This window comes from Mobula birostris, chromosome 13 (assembly GCF_030028105.1).
Source record: "Mobula birostris isolate sMobBir1 chromosome 13, sMobBir1.hap1, whole genome shotgun sequence".
Classification (NCBI taxonomy): domain Eukaryota; kingdom Metazoa; phylum Chordata; class Chondrichthyes; order Myliobatiformes; family Myliobatidae; genus Mobula; species Mobula birostris.
The window spans coordinates 16,432,836-16,455,047 of NC_092382.1; the positions used below are offsets into that span (position 1 = coordinate 16,432,836).

The following is a 22,212-nucleotide window of genomic DNA, read 5'->3' on the forward strand; positions in this document are numbered from 1 at the left end:
GGAACAATAACATCGACCCCCCCCCCAAAAAACACAACCCTACCCCGCACAACTGTGGAGGATCTGGTGTCACCAGTGTCGAGGCGGCCGCACCGGGAGCAGCGGACACAACGGGCGACCCCGGAAGATTCACAGGTGAAGTGTCGCCTCACCTGGAAGGATGTTTGGACAACGGAGAGAGTTCGGCCATCCGGCCCTTTCACTGTGACACCCCGAACTCCACATCAAATCCGTCCACACGAATCTGGGTGAACTTTAATAACCAATAAATATAATTCCTCTCAGTGATCAGCTGTCTGAGTGATCCCCTGACTCTGAGAGGAAGGGGTGTCTATGGTCCACATTGTCAGCGTGTTGAGTTTACCAGGAGACAGAGACTGCAGGGACGAGAGGTTTTCTGTTGACTAATACACTGTGTGTGGACCCCGCTGGCAATTCTGGTGTTGTGACCCGAATCGAGACAAACACCAGGCTGCCCACTCCACAAACAACACGGCACAGTCGGACACATAACAGGGGACTTTAAAACACAACACTGGATTCAGTGGTGAAACCCGTGATTAAGACCATAACACAAACGAGCAGAAGTCGGCCATTCGGCCCATCGAGCCTGCTCTGCCATTTTATCATGAGCTGATCCATTCTCCCATTTAGACCCACTCCCCCGCCTTCTCACCATAACCTTTGATGCCCTGGCTACTCAGATACCTATCAATCTCTGCCTTAAATACACCCAACGACTTGGCCTCCGCTGCTGCGCGTGGCAACAAATTCCATAGATTCACCATTCTCTGACTAAAAAAATTTCTTCGCATTTCTGTTCTGAATGGGTGCCCTTCAATCCTTAAGTCATGCCCTCTCGTACTAGACTCCCACATCATGGGAAACAACCTTGCCACATCCACTCTATGCTTTTCAACATTCAAAATGTTTCTGTGAGATCTCTCCTCATTCTTCTAAACTCCAAGGAATACAGTCCAAGAGCGGGCAAATGTTCCTCATATATTAATCCTCTCATTCCTGGAATCATTCCAGTGAATCTTCTCTGTACCCTCTCCAACGTCAGCACATCCTTTCTTAAATAGGGAGACCAAAACTGCCCACAGTACTCCAAGTGAGGTCTCACCAGCGCCTTATAGAGCCTCAACATCACATCCCTGCTCCTACATTCTATTCCTCTAGAAATGAATGCCAACATTACATTCTCCTTCTTCACCACCGACTCAACCTGGAGATTAACCTTAAGGGTATCCTGTATGAGGACTCCCAAGTCCCGTTGCATCTCAGAACTTTGAATTCTTTCCCTATTTAAATAATAGTCTGCCCGTTTATTAATGTTGTCCCACTGAAATCATAAAGGGGAATGATGTTTGCCTTTCTCCAATCCAAGGAAAGGTCACCTGAGTCGAGCGACTGCTGGAAAATAAAATGTAGAACAGGAGCCAGTTCTTCAGCTGGAATAGTCAGACGCATCATGCAACTGTGAATGCAACAGGACTCCTAATTTTTTTTGAGATGAAATTTTCATCATTGTTTAGCTTCAGTTAAGGAGTAGTTGTACCTCCCCATTGTTAGGCCACATTTGGAATATGCAGTTGCTGCATGGGACCCATACAGAAACAAAAAACTCTACTTCCACCGAGCGAGTCGAAAGACAGGCAGCCCGATTTGTCACAAATACCTATGAGAGAGAAGCCAGCGTTACCCAACTTTTAAATTCATTAAAGTTGAACTCTCTCCAAGACAGACGTGAAGCACATTGCCTGACCTGTTTTTACAAAATGTTAAATGGTGGATTTAACGTAGACTACCAATCCCACATCAAACGTAAACCTATTAGGAGCAGAAGAGGGCACTCAACTCAATTTGAAATACTAACTAGCAAGTCAGATATGTACAGCAGTCATTTTCCCCCGCACAATACTCTTAATCCTCACAGTCACACAACTGAACCCAATTAAATTTAAGGCAGCTTTTCTTCGTCAAAAACCTCCTTCTTAAGCCCACCATCTGCCTCCTCCAGTTTGAATTCCATGCGGAATATTTTGGAGGATCAAGAACCAAACGTCCATTCGGGTGTTTTTAAATACAAGCGCTCCCCCACAGGTGACGTCACAAGGCGCACCCACGCGCCTGACGTCACACATGGGTTCCCCACACTGGGATCTGCCCTCACGTGCACTGTGTCTTACGTCACCCACGCGCTGATCAACTCGAGCTTTATCGGTTTAACGGCTGGGCTACTAACGCGTGACTAGTCCCTCCCCCACCGCTGTCAACAGAGGATTCAGGAGCTGTGCTATTCCCATTGGTGCGAAGAGATGTCAATCACTGGTTACAACCAGTCGCAGAATCGGAGCAGACGAGAGGGCGTTACCCCCGCTGTATCCGTACTCGCGCGAGGACGAGCTCCCCGTCAGAGCGGAACAAATCCCAAAGTAAATGTCCGCTTTCTGATTTATTTCCATTTCCCTCCGAGGGAAGTTGGGGCGTTTGTGAAGCGTCTCCTGCGGCCGGAGTCTGATGTGTCGCTGAGAGGTAGGAGGAGACCGCTCGGCCCGTCGGTTTGATGCCGGTTCCCCGGGGAGGGAGAGGATGAAGACGGGGAGAGAGGGGGCGGACAGGATGTTTGTCCCGGTGGGGACAGGAGGGGCTCATCTGTGGAAATGTCTGAGCCCACGGTGGTGGCGATTCACCACATTGGGGGGCAAACACCGGCAGACTGTTGCCCTGCAAGCGGGGCCGATGGTCCGGGCAAAGTGACAATTATTTGTGTTTTGTTGAGACTGTACCGGGAATATGGTGTAAAATCCCGCTCCCCACACTAACACGGGTCACACAGACCAAAGAACAAACTGCCGGAGGAACTCAGTGGGTCGGGCAGCATCTGTGGAGGGAAATGGACCGTCAACATTTCGGGCCGAGACCCTCCCTCTGGACTGAGAGTGGACGGGAAATAGTCCGAGAAAAGAGGTGAGGGGTGGGGATGGGGCAAGAGCTGGGGAGTGAGAGGTGGATCCAGGTGAGGGGGAGGTGGGAAGGTGGAAATAGTGACGGGGGTGGGAGGTGAGTGGTTGGGGCAACACGGGGCTGCAGAAGATGGAAATTAATTCCATAGAGGATTAACAAAGAGGTTAGAGAGTATTTGTTATAGAGAGTGCAATGAAGATTCACTAGACTAATCCCTGGAGTGGTGGGGTCATCATATGAAGAAAGATCAAATGCAATAACCCTTTCATTTATAGAATTGAGGACTGAGAGGTGAACACATTGAAATGCACAACATCATTACCGGCTGAACCAGGGATCCCAGTCTCTGAAAAAGGGGGTGGACTGTCCAGGACTGAGATGAGGGGAAATGTCTCCACACCGAGGGTGGTGAATGTCTGTAAATCCCCACCACAGAGGCCGGTGAAGACTTGGTGATCATCCTCACATAAAACAGAGGCCGGCAGATGTGTGGAGACCGAAGGGATCAAGGAAATGAGGATCGTGCAGAAACATGTGGCTGAGATGGGAGAGCAGCTGTCATCTTGTTGATGGTTAGAGGGGCTGAATGGCCACTTCCTACTGTTTCTCACTTGATGTTTCAGTGTTCCTGTCCAGTGAGGCTGGAGGAATGTGAATAGAAATTAGTGTTTATACACATAGAACTGATTTAAATGAAACCTGCAGATTTCCGGTTTGGGTCTAGATTGTGTGTTGGACCAGGATGGGAATCGAGCCCGTGACTCTGTGACCTGGGGCCGGAGGGAAAGGGACAGAGAAGATATGGAGGGAAAAGGTAAATACGTATCGGGTGTAAATATGGAATAATGTGGGAAATGCGGCGGATGGTTCGGGCAGCGTGTGAGGGGCGAGGAGCAGAGTCACCGGTTCAGATGGGAGACCTTCCACCCGTCACCTGATCCCATGTCCTGTTCACGTTTTTCCACAAATCTGCAGCATCTGTAGTTCACTGCTCTACGTGTCTGTGTAGCTTCATCTTTCACCCGTTCAGACAAGTCAGTGAGATCCGGATCTGTCACGTCCTCTCGTTGTGGGTGGACAATGATTTTTTCTGCAATAATTTCAGTATGTTTCGATATAACCACATTACAATTACAGCATGGAAACAGCCCATCTTGGCCCTTCTTGTCCGTGCCGAATGCTTACTCTTACCTTGTCTCAGGCCTCAGACCAATAACAACTGGGCTGAGGCCTGGGACTAGGCCTCATTCCAGTGTTTTTACCTGCTGAAGTGCAGCCAATGTTTCCAAATGTCTGACCCATTTATGTGAGAATTAGCCTTTTCTATTTATCTGAGTATCTCATAAACGTGTAGTTTAGTTCAGCTTCACTCCAGAATTTCCAAAGCAACAACCCAGTCAGTCAAATAGTTCCACACAATAAAAGTAGTTTACAGTATTACATTCTTAAAATGTTTATGTTGTACTACTTATATAATTTAACTATTTAATATGTATATTCTTATTTTAAATCACAATGGTTAAAATCTATTGTTATGAATAGACAGAGACAACAAATTACATGATATCTGCCGGTGCTGTTAAACCTGATTCTGATAATTGGTCTGGGAGACCCACCACCGGTCACCTGATCCCAGTTACTGCAGATGGTAATGCGAGATTGAAGCCTTTTCTATTTATTTGTGTTCCTCAGTTGTGTTAAGTTTCCCTCTGTGGTTCCAAAGCAGAAGCTCAGTCTGTCTAATATTTCCACAAAATTAAAATGGGGAATTTGTTTATTCTCATCACGTACTGAGCTACAGTGAAAATCTTGCCTGACCTACCATCCACACAGATCAATACATTACAACAGTACTTTGAGCTAATATATGACAAAACAATAACTGTAACAAAGCATTATGGCCGCAGAGGAAGTGCAGTGCAGATAGACATTTGGGGCAGGGTCACGTTGAGTTACATTGTGAGGTCCAGTCCATTTTATTGGACTGGAGACCATTAATTTGGTTTACAACCACAGACAGGAAGCTGTCCATGAGCCTGGTGGTATGCTCTTTAAGGCTTTTGTATCTCTTCCCTGATGGGGTATTGGGTTTGCAGCAATAATGTCCAAAGTTGTGGGCATCTTTGAGTACACGGCCTGCTTTCCCAAGGCAGGGAAAGTGTAGGAAGAGTCCATAGAGGGGAGGCTTGTTTCTATGATGTTCCCAGATGAGACCAAAGTTCTCTGCAGTTCCTTGCAGTCATGGACAGAGCTTTAGCCATACGAAGGCGTGAAGTATCGACAAGAAGCTCAGAGACCTCGGCCTTCACCCTGACTTGTGTAGCTGGATCCTGGACTTCCTGTCAGATCTCCGGCAGGTGGTAAGAGTGGGCTTCCTCACCTCTGTCTCTCTGACTTTCAGCACACATGCCCCACAGGGTTGTCTCCTTGGCCCCCTCCTTTACTCTCTGTGCACCCATGACTTGTGTCGCCACCCACAGCACCAATCTGTTAATTAAATTTGCTGACGACACTACATTGATTGGCCTAATCCCAAATAATAACTTTCAATCGATCAAATGCTTCCTGAGAAGGCTCGGTCCAAACAAACTTTTCACCCTTCTTCAGGAGATTAGTCAGAGGAAGAGCGATATCAGCAAAGTTCTTACACAACTTACGATAATATCCAACCATTCCCAGAAACCTTCCAAGAGCCTTCTTACCAGTCTGTCACAAAAACTGTGGGTCAACTGTCTAAGAAAAATAACAAGATGGCTTGAGTGGCAAAAATAGATTGTGGTGCTTTTATTTACAAAAATAGTGGAAAAACAAAACTTGGATGTCCACATCAAAACAAGAAATTAAAAAAAAAACTATATATGTATACACAGCTTGCAATTGTCACCTGTCTGGTTAACAGCCACCCTCAGACTAGACAAAAAAACAACCCAAAGCCTTGGTAACCTGAGGCTTACAACAGCTAAGCCAATCCCCCTAGACCAACCTGAAGCTAATTAACTCAATTATCTTCCATTTCACACAATCTGAAACTCTACCACCAGTTCTCACAATAAACACATAGATTTCATCACAGGATTCACCATTTCCCGGTTAAGTAACTTGTATAAACCCCAAAACTTTACCACAAGATGAGTAATTAGGTAACATAACCCTTGTCCCAGGTAAAGATGGTATCCTCCACCATCGGCACACCTGTGCAGGTTGCTGCTGCCTCTATATAAGACAGCTCTATGCAGCAGCTCTGTTTCAGACCCAGTGACTGTGGAGGAGAGAGACGACAGATTATCATGACACTTCGGCAAAACACTTATTGGAAAGATGAATATGAATAAATTGACCTGAGATAATAAAACTGTGACATAGTGTGTTTCTTTTTTTCATACCTATTACTGCTGGGGATGAGTGTAAAATTGTGACTGTTGATTTATTGTGACGCCTGCACTCACCACAATAACAGAGGGGAATAATGTATGTGGATGACCCTTTGAGTGTTTTACCGAGTGTGCCATGAGACATCTGTAATCAGTGACGGGCCTTCGTCACACAGTCGGAATAGGAACTTCAGAAATGGCCTGGATTTTGCCTGCACAGGAGCCAACTTGCCTTGACCTACAACACAGCCAAGATAGATCACAGTGGCGTGGCCAAATTCACTCTTAGCTAAGTCAACTGTAAGGTTGGCCCTGGAAAGCCTGTCAAACAGCTTTTCTACTACAGAGATATGCTCTTCCCAAATGTCACTCCCTGTGACTAAGTCATCAATATAGGCATCTGTGTGTCCTAACCCTTGAATTACAGAATCAATCATTCTCTGGAATGTTCCTGGAGCATATTTCATTCCAAACAGCAAAACATTGTATTCATACAACCCAGAAGGTGTCACAAATGCAGAAATTTCTCTACCTCAGTCCGTCAATGGAACACACCAATACCCTTCCAACAGATCAATCTTTGTAAGAAATTACCTTTTCCAACCTTATCGATGCAATCATCCACCCTAGGGATAGGATAGGCATCTGTTTTTGTTACTGCATTTACCTTCCTATAATCAGTGCAAAATCTAACACTATCATCAGGTTTGAGCACAATAACGCAGGGTGAGCTCCAATCTGATGTTGAAGACCTAATAATACTATTTTCCAGCATATATTCAATTTCTCGCTCAGCCACTTTACACTTTTCTACGTTCATGTGATATGGGTGTTGTTTAATCGGTTTGGCTTGACCAATATCTACGTCATGTACTGCGACCGTGGTTTGCTTGGGAACATTGGGAAATAAATCTTTAAAATTCAGAATTAATTCCTTCAGCTGTTGTTGTTGCTTTGGCTGCAGATGAGCCAACTTGTTGTCAATGTTTTCGAGAACAACCGAGTTCGTTAGCCTAACTGGGACCATGTTTGGCTTGTGAAAAGTCTCAGACGAGTCAATTGTTTCATTCTCAGGGTTGTCAGATTGATATGTTTGACAACACTCACCAATGGTGCCTGCTTGTCAGAATAAGGCTTTATCATATTGATGTGTACTACCTGTGTTAGTTTACGTCGGTCGTGTGTTTTAATAACATAATTCACATCATTAATTTGAGAGACTATTTCATACAGTCCATTGAATTTCGCCTGAAGTGGATTCGTCAACATTGGAGATAAGGCAAGCACATTATCCCTCACCTTGTATTTTCTTTTGTTTTGGTCCGCTTATCAAACCAACACTTCATTTTGTTTTGAGAAATCTTCAAGTTTTGTCTTGCCAGATGACAGGCTTGGTATAGTTTATTTTTGAACTTCAAAACATAGTCTAACAAGTTAACATGTACATCCCCATCAATCCACTGTTCCTTTAAAAAGGTCAAAGGTCCCCTCACTCTATGACCAAATACAAGTTCAAATGGACTAAAGCCCAGTGACTCCTGTACCAACTCTCTTAAGCCTGATTTATACTTGTGCGTAAAGTGTACGCCATAGGCACCACGTACCCTACGCCGTACCCTCGCTGTACCCTACGCTATTGGGTGACGTGCACCTGCTCTAAAAAGTAACTCACGCGTCGCAGCGACGCAGACCACAACAACTGTGATTGGTCCGCTTGGTAGCATCGCATTTCTGGTTGCTTTACTCCGCCATGTCTGTACACTGATGCGAAATAAATGGTTGGAGACAATGAACCAAATCGTCAAATCTACCTGCCGACATGGGAAAATATTTGAAATGCATTTCCTCGTCCATGTCTCTCACGAAGAAGCTCAACAGTGTCAGAGAAACCCCACCGTCAACTTGCGTTTTGGTGGTGAAGTGCATAGCGATGCAGACACAACTACACATGCTCGCTACGGCGTAGGGCTACACAAAAATTAAATCAGGCCTATGGTGTAGGATACGGCGTATCCCGAATGCACAAGTATAAATCAGCCTTTACCGTGAACAAAAGCAAATGTATTCCTTCATCCCAGTCTTTTCCATTTTCAACACAGTATGTCTTAATCATTGTTTTGACAGTAGAATTAAATCTTTCTAAAGCCCCTTGTGATTCCAGATGGTACACAGACGATGTAATTTGTGTCGCTCCCAGTTCATAAACTAGCTGCTGGAATAATCCAGATGTAAAATTACTTCCTTGATCAGACTGGATTTCTTAAGGCAAACCAAATAAAGTAAAAAACTTGTTAGAGCCTTCGCCAGTTTTAGCTTTAATATTTCTGAGAGGTATTGCCTCTGAGAATCTGGATGCAGTACACATAATAGCAAATACTGATGGACAGCTTTAGTCTTTGGCAATGGGCCAACACAATCCACTATAACTTTGGAACAGGGTTCTCCGAATGCAGGTATAGGCCGGAGTGCGGCCACTGGGGTAACCTGATTAGGTTTACCCACAACTTGACAAGTGTGACAGGTTCTGCAAAAGGTCACAACATCTTTCCTCAAATTAGGCCAGTAAAATTCCTTTATAATCCTGTTTACAGTTTTATTCACTCCATAATGGCCACCTAAGGGCAGACTGTGGGCCAAAGTTAAAATTTCAGTCCTATGAACTTTAGGAACTACAATTTGGTGAACAATTGCCCATTCCTCACTCGCAGGTATAGCAGGTGGCCTCCACTTCCTCATTAACACTCCATCCTTGAGATAATACCCTACTGACATTTTCTTAATCTCATCATCTGAGAGAAATGTTTCTTATAAAGCTTCAATCTCAGGGTCTCGGTTCTGTTCAGCTATAAATTCCTTCCTAGACAGGGATAAATCTTTCCCATCAGACTTACTACCTGAATCCTGTTGAAACAATGAAGGCTGAAAGGTCCCTGACAAGTCATCATAACCTGAATCCTGGTCAACCTGATTTTGGCTATCATGGGTATCAGAATCATGCTGCACAGAACCGTCTGCATTGGCAGACTTTTTAGCCATACTTCGAATTACTGCGATAAATGTTAAAATCCATCTGTGGGTCATCAGTGGTTGGCTTAGTTGTCAACTGCACTGCAGGAACAACTTTACCATCTGCCAGGTCATTCCCTGACAGCAAAGTAACATCTTCCACTGGTAAACTGGAGCATAATCCAATCTTAACAGGTCCTGAAACAAACCCTGACTGTAAAGTTACCTTGTGCAATGGCACAGAAACAATGCTGCCCCCAATGCCTTTAATAAGATTTACCTCACCAGTGTCAGTCTCATCACCGAACTAATATAAGTGACTGAGAAGTCCCAGTATCTCGAAGAATTTTCACTGGTACCGGTGTTGACCCTTCCATTACTAATACAAACCCATCTGACATAAAATGACCAAATCCTTTCTTGATTCAGTCAGACCTCTCAGTCCTTAACTGAGCCTCAGCAGAAAGTTCAGAACCCTGTGGGTTTATAGGTGCTTCAACATACTGATCACAGGCATGTGGGACTGCCTCCTTTTCCTTTTTCTTCTTCAGGACAGAACAATTAGCCATCATATGACCAGCTTTCTTACAATAGTAACAAGGAAGACCAGAATATTTCTCCTTCAACTGCTTCCCTTCATCCTCACTCTTGTTACGAGTCCCAGCTTTAATTTCTGGTTTACCCTGGTTATCCCTGCTACTCTTTTGGAAGCTCTTATTCTGGGTGAACTTAACCTTTTGAGTTAAAGCAAACTTATCTGCTAATCTAGCAGACTCCTGCAAAGTGGCAGCATCCTTTTCATTTAATTACATCTTTATGTCATCAGGGACGCACATTTTGAATTCTTCAATTAAAACCAACTCTTTCAAGCTGTTAAAATCATCATTTACATTTTTATAAGTGCACCAGCGGTCAAAACACACAAACTTCTCATAAGCAAATTCCATATTAGTCCGGTTCACAGATTTCCTCAAATTTCTAAACTTTTGCCTGTATGCTTCTGGGACCAACTCGTAAGCTTTGAGCACAGCCTGTTTCACCATGTCATAATCAGCTGCTTCATCAACTGTCAAAGCAGAATAGGCTTGCTGAGCATTCCCCTTAATTACTCTTTGTAAGAGAATAGGTCAACCCTCTTTTGGCCATTTTAAACCCTGAGCAACCTTCTCAAAATGCTGAAAGTATTTATCAACCTCTGCCTCGTCAAATGGAGGCACCAATTTAACTTCCCGACTGGCCTCAAACTTATCACCAGAGTCTAACGCTAGACCCCTTTGCTGCAATCTCTCTATCTTTTCCAGTTCAAACAGCCTCTGTCTTTCTGCTTCCTTCCAGTTTTTCTGCCTCTTCTCTCTGTTTTCCTGCCTCTCCAGTCTCAACCTGCCTCTGCCTTTCCACAGCCTCCATCTTTAATTTTGCTAACTTGTACGGGAGCCCAAGCTCACCAGGTTTACTTTCAGGAAACACCTCCAACTCCTCCACTTTAAACACACCCTCAGATACATAATGTTCAGCTATTATCCTCTGCATCTGAGACCTCCTCATTGTTGATTTCACCTTAGCAAGTTTTAATCTTTTAGCAATACTCAACAACTCAATCCTTCTGGTGTCCTTTAATGCCTCAGAGGTTGGCGCTTCCAGACATCTATCAACATCCATTGCTGCTGATTTTCCACACACAAATAAATCAAAAGGGATTTCTCCAATGAAATCGGTAATTAATCAATAGGCCTCCAAATCTTTTCCTATATCGGATGCAGGCCCCAATTTTGTCCCTGTAACGCTTTAGAAATGAGTCCTAAACAAAAGTTAACAGTGTTATGTGTATATATGTGGGTAAATATAACTCCCAAACTATTGAGCTCAGGGGAAACAAGGCTTGGAGTCTTGAGATGGTAAACTATGAAAGTTCAGTTCAACCACAGAATAGTTGAGGAGAGAGAGATATTTGTAATCCAGGGTAAATGCCGAGAGAAGGCAATAACGTTGAATTCCACAGCATCCATGGTGGTAAAACGAGAGAACAGTCGCTGTAGATTTTATCTGTCGTCGTTCCAAATCCACATACAAATTATCACCAAAAGTGACTTTTCACAAGGGGTATCGTCTTCAAGTGAATTTCCACACCACACCCAGGCAAGGGTTAACACATAAGTGGTCTTCACAGGATACCCCAAATTCGATCCACTCCTGTGGATCAAATGAGGTGACAACCACACATTCGATGTATGCTGAATCGATGATTAACCCAGCCTTGTGGGCAGAGGAAAGTTCGAAACAGTGACCCTTGGCCACTAGTTCCCTTGTTTCGATCTTTCCATTTATCCTCCTTCATCTCCGTCTGACTCTGAGTGTCTGTGTCCTCGGATAAAACTAAACAAGCTGTGAGCGATGTAAACAAGCTGAAAGTCAGACTGATTCACCTTCTTAATCTCTCTCTCTCTCTCAAAATGACAGTCCACAGAAAATGAAACCTAGGGATTCATAACAACGGCCACTCCCCATTGTGAACTGACTGGTGTGCCAGTAGTTGGGATGACTGAATGAATCCTTTCCCACATTCTGAGCAGGTGAACGGCTTCGCCCCAGTGTGATCTTGCTGATGTCTCTGCAGGTTGGATGACTGAGTGAATCCCTTCCCACAGACTGAGCAGGTGAATGGCCTCTCTCCTGTGTGAACTCGCTGATGTACCAGTAGGGTGGATGATCAAGTGAATCCTTTCTCACATTCTGAGCAGTTGAACGGCTTCTCCCTAGTGTGAACTCGTTGATGTCTCTGTAGGTTGGATGACTGAGTGAATCCTTTCCCACATTTGCAGCAGGTGAACGGCTTCTCCCCAGTGTGAACTCGCTGATGACTCTGTAGGGAGGATAACTGAGTGAATCTCTTCCCACAGACTGAGCAGTTGAACGGCTTCTCCCTAGTGTGAACTCGTTGATGTCTCTGTAGGTTGGATGACTGAGTGAATCCTTTCCCACAGACTGAGCAGGTGAATGGCTTTTCCCCAGTGTGAACTTGCTGGTGGCTCTGTAGGGAGGATAACTGAGTGAATCTCTTCCCACAGACAGAGCAGGTGAACGGCTTCTCCCCGGTGTGAACTTGCTGATGACTCTGTAGGTTGGATGACTGAGTGAATCCTTTCCCACATTTGGAGCAGGTGAATGGCTTCTCCCCAGTGTGAACTCGCTGATGACTCTGTAGGTGAGATGACCGAGTGAACTTCTTCCCACAGTCTGAGCAGGTGAACAGCCTCTCCCCAGTGTGAACTCGCTGATGTCTCTGTAGGTTGGATGACCGAGTGAATCTGTTCCCACATTCTGAACAAGAGAATGGCTTCTCCCCAGTGTGAACTTGTTGATGTCTCTGTAGTTCGGATGAATGAGTGAATCCCTTCCCACAGTCTGAGCAGGTGAATGGCCAATCTCCTGTGTGAACTGACTGGTGTGCCAGTAGGTGGGATGACTGAGTGAATTCTTTCCCACATTCGGAGCAGGTGAATGGCTTCTCCCCAGTGTGAACTCGCTGATGACTCTGTAGGTGCGATGACCGAGTGAATCTCTTCCCACAGACTGAGCAGGTGAACGGTTTCTCCCCAGTGTGAACTCGCTGATGTGCCAGTAGGGTGGAAGAGTGAGTGAATCTCTTCTCACAGACTGAGCAGGTAAACGACTTCTTCCCAGTGTGAATTTGCTGGTGTCTCCGTAGGTTGGATGACTGAGTGAATCCCTTCCCAGAGTCTGAGCAGGTGAACGGCTTCTCCCCAGTGTGAACTGACTGGTGTGCCAGTAGGTGGGATGACTGACTGAATCCTTTCCCACATTCTGAGCAGCTGAATGGCCACTCCCCAGTGTGAATTGACTGGTGTGCCAGTAGGTGGGATGACTGAGTGAATCCTTTCCCACATACTGAGCAGGTGAACGGCTTCGCCCCAGTGTGATCTTGCTGATGTCTCTGCAGGTGGGATAGCTGAGTGAATCCCTTCCCACAGACTGAGCAGGTGAATGGCCTCTCTCCTGTGTGAACTCGCTGATGTACCAGTAGGGTGGATGACTGAGTGAATCCTTTCCCACATACTGAGCAGGTGAACGGCTTCGCCCCAGTGTGATCTTGCTGATGTCTCTGTAGGTGGGATAACTGAGTGAATCTCTTCCCACAGACAGAGCAGGTGAACGGCTTCTCCCTGGTGTGAACTCGCTGATGACTCTGTAGGTGGGATGACTGAGTGAATCCTTTCCCACATTCGGAGCAGGTGAATGGCCTCTCCCCAGTGTGAACTCGCTGATGACTCTGTTGGTGAGATGACGGAGTGAACCTCTTCCCACAGACTGAGCAGGTGAACGGTTTCTCCCCGGTGTGAACTCGCTGATGTCTCTGTAGGTTGGATGACTGAGTGAGTCTGTTCCCACATTCTGAACAAGAGAACGGCTTCTCCCCAGTGTGAACTTGTTGATGTCTCTGTAGTTTGGATGAGTGAGTGAATCCCTTCCCACAGTCTGAGCAGGTGAATGGCCAATCTCCTGTGTGAACTGACTGGTGTGCCAGTAGGTGGGATGACTGAGTGAATCCTTTCCCACATTCAGAGCAGGTGAATGGCTTCTCCCCAGTGTGAACTCGCTGATGACTCCGTAGGTGCGATGACCGAGCGAATCTCTTCCCACATTCTGAGCAGGTAAACGGCTTCTTCCCAGTGTGAACTTGCTGGTGTCTCCATAGGTGGGATGACTGAGTGAATCCCTTCCCAGAGTCTGAGCAGGTGAACGTCCACTCCCCGGTGTGAACTCGCTGGTGAGACATTAGGTTAGATGACTAAGTGAATCCTTACCCAGAAATTCAGCAGATGACCAGCCCCTGCCCAGTGTGAACTGACTGGTATGTCCACAGGTGAGACGACTGACTGAATCCTTTCTCACACACAGAACAGGTGAAAGGCCTTGCCCAGTGTGAACTTGCTGATGTACTTTCAATTGAGATGACCGAGTGAATCCATTCCCACTGTTTGAACAGGTGAACAGCCTTTTTCCTGTATAAAATGACGGTGTGCCAGTCTGTCAGATGATCAAGTGAATCCCTCCCCACTGTCTGAGCAGGAAGGATGGTCGATTGAATCCCTTGCTCCACTTCTTAAATGTCTAGACAGAGACAGCAAAACTGGCGTGTCGTGTTTGAGATTCCTGGAGACAAATTCCTTCTCGTTTTTAACCTGTAAAAAGATTTACAAAATCCATCAGTGGGTGTAGGACATTTCAGATGAGATTGCTTGAGTTGCCAAGGTTTGATCTGGTATCACACTGTTACACTGAGGTTCAACCCAAGTTGGACAGAGAAATCATCTTCTGACTGGTCACAGTGCTGGTATCTGGAATGACCATCAATTCCCTGATGCTCTTCCTGTCTCTATCAGAATGGGGCATTTCTGCCGTCTCCAATTTGTTCCTTGGCTCAGTTTGACTCGCTCCATTGGTATTACTCCCTGTTCCTGCTGAGCAGCATGGGTGCCTGGCCCCACAGTAACTGAAACAGTATCAGGCAAATTGTCTTTCTTGACGTGCATCTGGGATTTTCTTTTATGTATTATTAACTTAAAATGCCACAGTTTTAACGCCATATAAAAAATTCCTGCTGAGATGAATGGTTGGTCTGCACAGCTGTTAAAAGAACTTAGAGTGAATTTTTGTATTATTTCAGGTTCTTGTCACAGTCATCGAAAATTACAACACAGAAACAGGCCCTTTGGGCCATCTGGGTTGTGCTGAACTATTTAAACCACCCACTCCCATACCCCTACCATCCAGGTACCTGTGCAAACCTCTACAAACCTCTAAAATGTTGAAATTGAGCTCGCATGCACCACTTGTGCTGGCTGCTCATTCCACACCCAGATGACTGTCTGTGTGAAGAAGTTTCCCCTCATGTTCCCCTTAACGTTTCACCTTTCACCCTTAACCCATGGCCACACTCATGGTGTGATTGTCGTCCCACCCCATCTCAGTAGTAAAAGCCAGCTTGCATTTACCCTATCTATACCCCTCATAATAGTGGTACTCCTCTATCAAATCTTCCCTCAATCTTCTATGTTCCAAGGAATAAAGTCCTGACCTGTTCAATCCTTCCTTATAACCCAAGTCCTCCAGACCTGGCAACATCCTTGTGAATTTTCTCTGAACTCTCTTAATCTCTTTTACATCTTTCCTGTATGTTGGTGACCAAAACTGCACACAATACTCCAAATTAGACCTCACCAATGTCTTGTGCAGTGTGAACATAACATCCATCTCCTGTACTCAGTACTTTGGTTCATGAAGGCCAATATGACAAAATCTTTCTTTCCGTCCCTATTTAACTGTGACACCACTTTCAGTGAATTATGGACATGTATTCCCAGATCCCTTTCTTCTACAGCACCCCTCAGTGCCCGACCATTCCCTGTGTAAGACCCAGGTCCTATCAAAATGCAACACCTCACACTTGTCTCCATTAAATTCCATTTTGCATTTCTTAACCCATTATTCTAGCTGATCCAGATTGCACTGCAAGCCATGACAGTCTTCCTCGCTGACCACTACACCCCAATCTTGGTGTCATCCACAAATTTGCTGATCCAGCTAACCATGTTAACATTCAGATTACTGATACAGACGACAAAGAACAACAGATCCAGCTCTGATCCCTGTGGCACACCACTAGTCACAGGCCTCCGGTCAGAGAGGCAACCATCTACTGCCACACACTGGCTTCTCCCAAAGACAGTGACTCATCCAATTTACTATCTCATCTTGAATGCTGAGTGACTAAACCTTCTTGACCAGCCTCCCATATGAGACTTTGTCAAGTGCTTTTGCTAAAGTCCATGTAGACAACATCCACTGCCTTGCCTTCATCCACTTTCCTGATAACTCCCTCGAGAGACTCTATAAGATTGGTGAGACATGACCTACCGTGCACAAAGCCATGCTGCCTATCCTTAATCAGTCCACATCAATCCAAATACTTCTATATCTGGCTCCTGCACACACATTCCAATAACTTTCCCACTACTGATGGGCTCACCAACGTATAATTTCTAGTTTATTTTTAGAGCCTTTCTTGAACAGCGGAACAACATTGGCTGTTCTCCAATCCTCCAGTACCTCACCTGTCACAAACGATTATTTAAATATCTGTGCTTGGGCCCCGACAATTTCTGCACCTGTCTGCCACAGAGTCCCAGGGAACAACTTGTCAGGCCCTGGGTATTTATCCACGCTAATTTGCATTAAGACAGCCAACACCTCCACCTCTGTAATCTGTACAGGGTCCATGAAGTTGATGCTGCTTTGCCTCACTTCTATAGACTCTGTGTCCATCTCCTGAGTAAATTCTGATGCAGAAAAAAATCTCCCACATCTATTTAGTCTCCTCATATGGATTACCATTCTGATCTTCCAGAGGATTAATTTATTCCTTTGCAATCTTTCTGCTCTGAACATATCTGCAGAATCCCCGAGGATTCTCCTTCACCTTGTCCGTTGGGGCAACCTCATGCCTTCTTTTATTTCCTTCATAAGTGTTCACTTGAATTTCCTGTATCTCATAAGTATCCCATTTGTTCCTATCTGCCTGTACCTGGTATGCACCTCTTTTTTATTGATCTGGGAGATGAAGCACAAAGGGCTGATAGAGCTGCATGGTGGGAGGTGGGGGTAAGGGGGGTTAAACTAAAGTTGCAGGGGGAATGGGAGCCTGAATAACAGAACAGATAGTGGAAGGATTGTGGAGACAGTTGTTGTTCAGACCTCAGACAAAGTCAGGAATGAAAAAGTTGAGCATGGTGCAGTGAATATGCTGAGCCCTGTATATTTCAATACAAGGAGCAGCGTAGGAAAGGCGGATGTGTTCAGGGCATGGATCAACACCTGGAATTTAGATACTAGGATCTGGCAACTGTGGACTGGGACAGGCTGCTTTATGGAAAAGGTGTGCTTATTAAATGGGAGGCCTTCAAAGCAAAATTTTGAAAGTACAAGGCGGGTATGTGCCTGTCAGAATAAAAGGTAAAGATAGAAACTGTAGAGAATCTTGGTTTTCAAGAGATATTGAGACCTTGGTGAAGCACAAAATGGAGTTGCAGAACAGGGATAGGCAGGTAGGTTCTTATGGAGTATAAGAAATGCAAGAGAACACATAAGAAGTAAATCAGGACGGCTAAAAGAAAGCATGAGATTCCCCTCACAGAAAAGATGAAGGATCATCCTCAGGGATTCTGGAAATAGCTTAAGAGCAAAAGGATTGCAAGGCATAAAGTTGGTCCTCTGGAAGACCAGAATTGCAATCCACGTGTGGAAGCAAAGCAGATGGGGGAGATCTCAAATATATTTTTCATCCCATTTACTCAGGAGATGGACACAGGGTCTGTGGGAGTGTGGAAAAGCGGCATTAAAACCGTGGACCCTGTACGGATTAAAGAATAGGAGATGTTTGCCATCCTGAGGCAGATTAGGCTGGAGAAATCTCCGGGGCATGATAAGGTGCTCCCTCAAACCCTATGGGAGGCAAGTGCAAAAATTGTCGGGGCCCTAGCAGAGATAATTAAATCATCCTTAGTGACAGGGGATTATCAGAGGATTGTAGGATAGCCAAAGTTATTTCGCTGTTCAACATAGAACATAGAAATCTACAGCATATTCTAGGCCATTCAGCCCACAATATTCTGCCAACCATGTAACTTACTCTGGAAACTGCCTAGATTTCCCCAGTACATAGACCTCTATTTTGCTAAGCTCCATGTACCTATCAAAGAGGCTGTTAATAGACCATCTTGTATCTGCCTCGACCACCACTGCTGGCAGTGCATTCCACGCACCCACCACTCTCTGTGTAATAAAACTTACCCCTGACATCTCCCAGTATCTATTTCCAAGCACCTTAAAACTATGCTCCCTCATGTTAGCCATTTCAACCCTGGGGAAAAGCCTCTGGCTATCTACGTGATCAATGCCCCTCATCATCTTATACACCTCAAAAAGGCTCTAATCATGAACTAGGGAATTATACATTGCTTTTAGGATTTGTTGGAAGTATACAAAATTATAAGGGTATAGATAGGGTAAGTGCAAGCAGCTTTTTCCACTGAGGTTGGGTGGGATGACAACCAGAGGTCATGGGTACGTAGGGAAGGTGAAAATTTAATGGGAACATGTGGAAAAGCTCGTGAGAGTATGGAATGAGATGTCAGCACAAGTGGTGAATATGAGCTCTTTTTCACAAATAAGAGAAGTTTGGATGGGAGCCTGGATGACAGGGGTATGGAGGGCGATGGTCCCGGTGCAGATAGTTGCGTTACAGATTAAATGTTTTTTCGGCATTAACTAGATGGGCCAAATAGCCTGTTTCTGTACGGAAGTCCTCCATGTTTCTATGACAGAGAAGCTGGCCAAACTTGGTTGGAAGGGAAAAGGTAGGAGTGACAATGGAGCAGCAATGGCTGGAGTTTCTGGGAGCAATTCGGGAGCTGAGTGATCGATACATCCCAAAGAAGTGGAAGCATTGGAAAGGCAGGAGGACACAACTGTGGATGAAATGAGAAGCCAAAGCCAACATAAAAGCCAAAGAGAGGGCAAACAAAGGAGCAAAAACTATTAGGAAGCTTTTAGAAACCAACAGAAGATGAGTAAAAAAAAGTCAGCTGAGCATAGGGTGTGGAATTATGACATTGTAGTCATTAATGAGTCTTGGTGGCACCCAACAGTCTCAGGCATTTAGGGGAACAAAATATCCGGGGCCTCAATATCTCTTGAAAACCAAGGTTCCCTGCATCAGTTACCTTTCAACTTTTATTTTGGCAGGCATATACAAACTAGGCACCCTCAAAACTTCACTTCTGAAGGCCTCCCACTTACCAAGTACTCCTTTGCCAGAAAACAGCCTGTCCCAAACCACACTTGTCAGATCCTTTCTGATACCATCAAAATTGACCTTTCTCCAATTTAGAACCTCAACCCATGGTCCAGACCTCTCTTTTCCCATACTTACTTTGAATCTCATGGGATTATGATCACTAATTTCTGTCACCAGCCCTGGATCATTTCCTAACAGCTTATTGCACACTTCTACATCAGGAATTCTAATTACTGATTAAGGGCACATTTGACAAACTCTACCCCATCTAGTCCTTTTACAGTATGGGAGTCCCAGTCAATATATGGAAAGATAAAATCACTTACTGAATCAACCTTTGTTTCTTGGCATGGTCTGCCATCTCTCTACAAATTGGTTCCTCTGAATCCCTCAGACTGTTCGGTGCAACCAAGTCCCAATAATGGCTACAATATCATAATTCCCTGTCCTGCGCTCATCTGGCTTTCCTGCGATGCTTCTTGCATTGTGATATACACAGCTCACCACATTCATCACACCATGCTCAACCATTTGATTGCTGAATCTATCTGAGGTCTGAACAAAATCTAACTAGTGTCAAGAAAACAAACTCTCCCTCATTGTCACAAAAATAAAGGGGCTGATTGTGGATGACAGGAAGAATGGAGACCGGCTAACCCCTATTGACATCAATGGATCTGGGGTTGAGAGGGTGAACAGCTTTAAGTTCCTCGGCAAAAACATCACCAAGGATCTTACGTGGTCTGTACATACCGGCTGTGTTGTGAAACGAGCACAACAGCACCTCTTTCACCTCAGACGGTTGAAGAAGTTTGGGATAAGGCCCCAAATCCTAAGAACTTTCTACAGGGACACAATTGAGAGCATCCTGACTGGCTGCATCACTGCCTGGTATGGGAACTGTACTTCCTTTAATCACAGGAACCTGCAGAGAGTGGTGCAGATAGCCCAGCACATCTGTAGATGTGAACTTCCCACTATTCAGGACATTTACAGAGACAGGTGTGTAAAAAGGGCCCGAAGGATATTGGGGACGCAATTCACCACAACCACAAACTGTTCCTGCTGCTACCATCCAGGAAACGGTACCACAGCAAAAGGACCAGCAGGCTCCGGGACATCATCTTCCACCAGGCCATCAGACTGATTAATTCATGCTGATACAATTGCATTTCTACGTTATATTGACTGTCCTATGTACAAACTATTTATTATATATTACTATAAATTACACATTGCACATTTAGACATAAAAGTAACAAAGATTTCTACTCCTCATGTATAGGAAGAATGTATGTAATAAAGTCAATTCAATTCAATCTCTCCACTATCTGTTCTGTCATTCTGGTTCCCATTCCCCCTACAACTTATTTTAACCTCATCACCCCTCACCCCACACTAGAAGCATTACCACTAGGATATCAGTCCCCTCTTGTTCTGTTCCGCTAAATACCGAATCCCCTATCAGCCCTTTGACTTTCCTCTGCCAGGTAATCCCCCCAACAGTTTCTAAAGTGGTCCACCTGCTGTTGCGTGGGATGGCAGCAAGAGTACTCTGTGATGGCTATTTAACCTCATTCCCCTTCCTGACTCTCACCCAGTTTCCTGTGTCCTGCACCTTGGGTGTAACTCACCTCTCTTCATGTCATATCTATCACCCCCTCCGACTCCTGGATGATCCGGAATTCATCCATTTCAAGTTCCAACTCCGTAAAGTGCAGGGTTACAAGCTGCAGCTGGATGCACATCTGGTAGGTGAGGGCATCAGGGACACTGGAGGTCTCCCCACCTTCCCACCAATGTCCCCTCTAATTTGTAATGACCAGTGTGCACATAAAGCTTATACTGTGCATTCTTTTAACCAGTGACATGTGCATAATGAATTTTATATAGCGAGGTATTTATTTCAACAGCCAGCAAATCACTGTCAGTAAGAACTTTGATCTCCTCTGGGTTCGATCGAGTTCATCTACACTCTCACACAATTTATGTAGCAGGCCTGTAACGGGTAATAAAGGATTTTCCCACCAGAGCTTTTGCACATTGTCCATATGTGTTTCTCTTGCTAAATGACACTTTAAAAAGTCAGAATTCCAAATATCACACCACTTCGTCCCACTTGCAAATTCTCCAGCAACTTTTGCATCACCACAATACACACAGGTAACACCAGTTTCTGTGTTGTATATAAATATTTCCCCTGAACCCTCCCCCAGGTGACTGACGGTGGTGAACTCAGTGATGGCAATGCCAATGCATATGAAGGGAAGGGCAGTAGTCTGTCTCATTGGAGTCTGGCACATTTGTGATGTGAAAGCTACTTGTTGCCCTGGACAAAGGTGTTTGATATCATTATGTACCCAGAGAGAGTGGGACAAAACATGTTCTCACGGGTAGAAAAGTCCAGAACAAGAGGGGGTGGAACAAGCAACAGACACAAAATGCTGGGGGAACTCAGCAGGCCAGGCAGCATCTATGGAAAAGAGTACTAATGCTGAGTTCCTCCAGCAATTTGTGTGTGTTGCTCGGATTTCCAGCATCTGCAGATTTTCTCTGGTTTGTGACTGGAGGCAGAACAAAGGTGATTTTCACAACAGCTGATGTAAAAGATTTTGTTCCCTTTCTCCGAGTTCCCGATCCTTGCATTTAGACAGCTGGAGCTCAGCTCTGTCTGAGAGACCCATCGGTTCCCATTCCCTCATCAGCCGGAAGCTCCCCGGGGCCCGTGTACGGATGGTGGGGCTGAGAGAGAGGGAAGAGAGCAGGACTGTCCCGGGATTGCGGGTCACGGAGTCCGGAGTCACAGCATCGCCCCGAGATTCTCGCTTACCTGCGCCCGATCCTGGAGCCGTGATCCCGAGGCCTTTGTGTACTACGCGCATGCGTGATATTCACCAACGTCATCAACCTTGACGCCTGCGCATTTGATCAATGCTTCAGCGCCGGCGAAATTTTTAACGCAGGCCCTTATGGGTCATCCCGGTGCCATTA

General features: G+C 45.2%; 1 protein-coding gene across 1 annotated transcript; it reads right to left on the reverse strand.

The window, feature by feature from the left end:
- Positions 1-10,172: 10,172 nt before the first annotated feature.
- On the reverse strand, positions 10,173-22,091 carry LOC140208429 (uncharacterized). Its single transcript, XM_072277106.1, has 2 exons — positions 22,052-22,091; positions 10,173-14,548 (listed from the first exon to the last, which is right to left on the reverse strand). The coding sequence occupies exon 2, from the start codon at positions 14,140-14,142 to the stop codon at positions 12,055-12,057; it is 2,088 nt and encodes a 695-aa protein (XP_072133207.1). The 5' UTR covers positions 14,143-14,548; positions 22,052-22,091; the 3' UTR covers positions 10,173-12,054.
- Positions 22,092-22,212: the final 121 nt, after the last annotated feature.

Excerpts from the sequence above, each read along its gene's own strand:
- LOC140208429 (XM_072277106.1), bottom strand. The coding sequence starts at position 14,142 with ATGTCTCACCAGCGAGTTCACACCGGGGAGTGGACGTTCACCTGCTCA.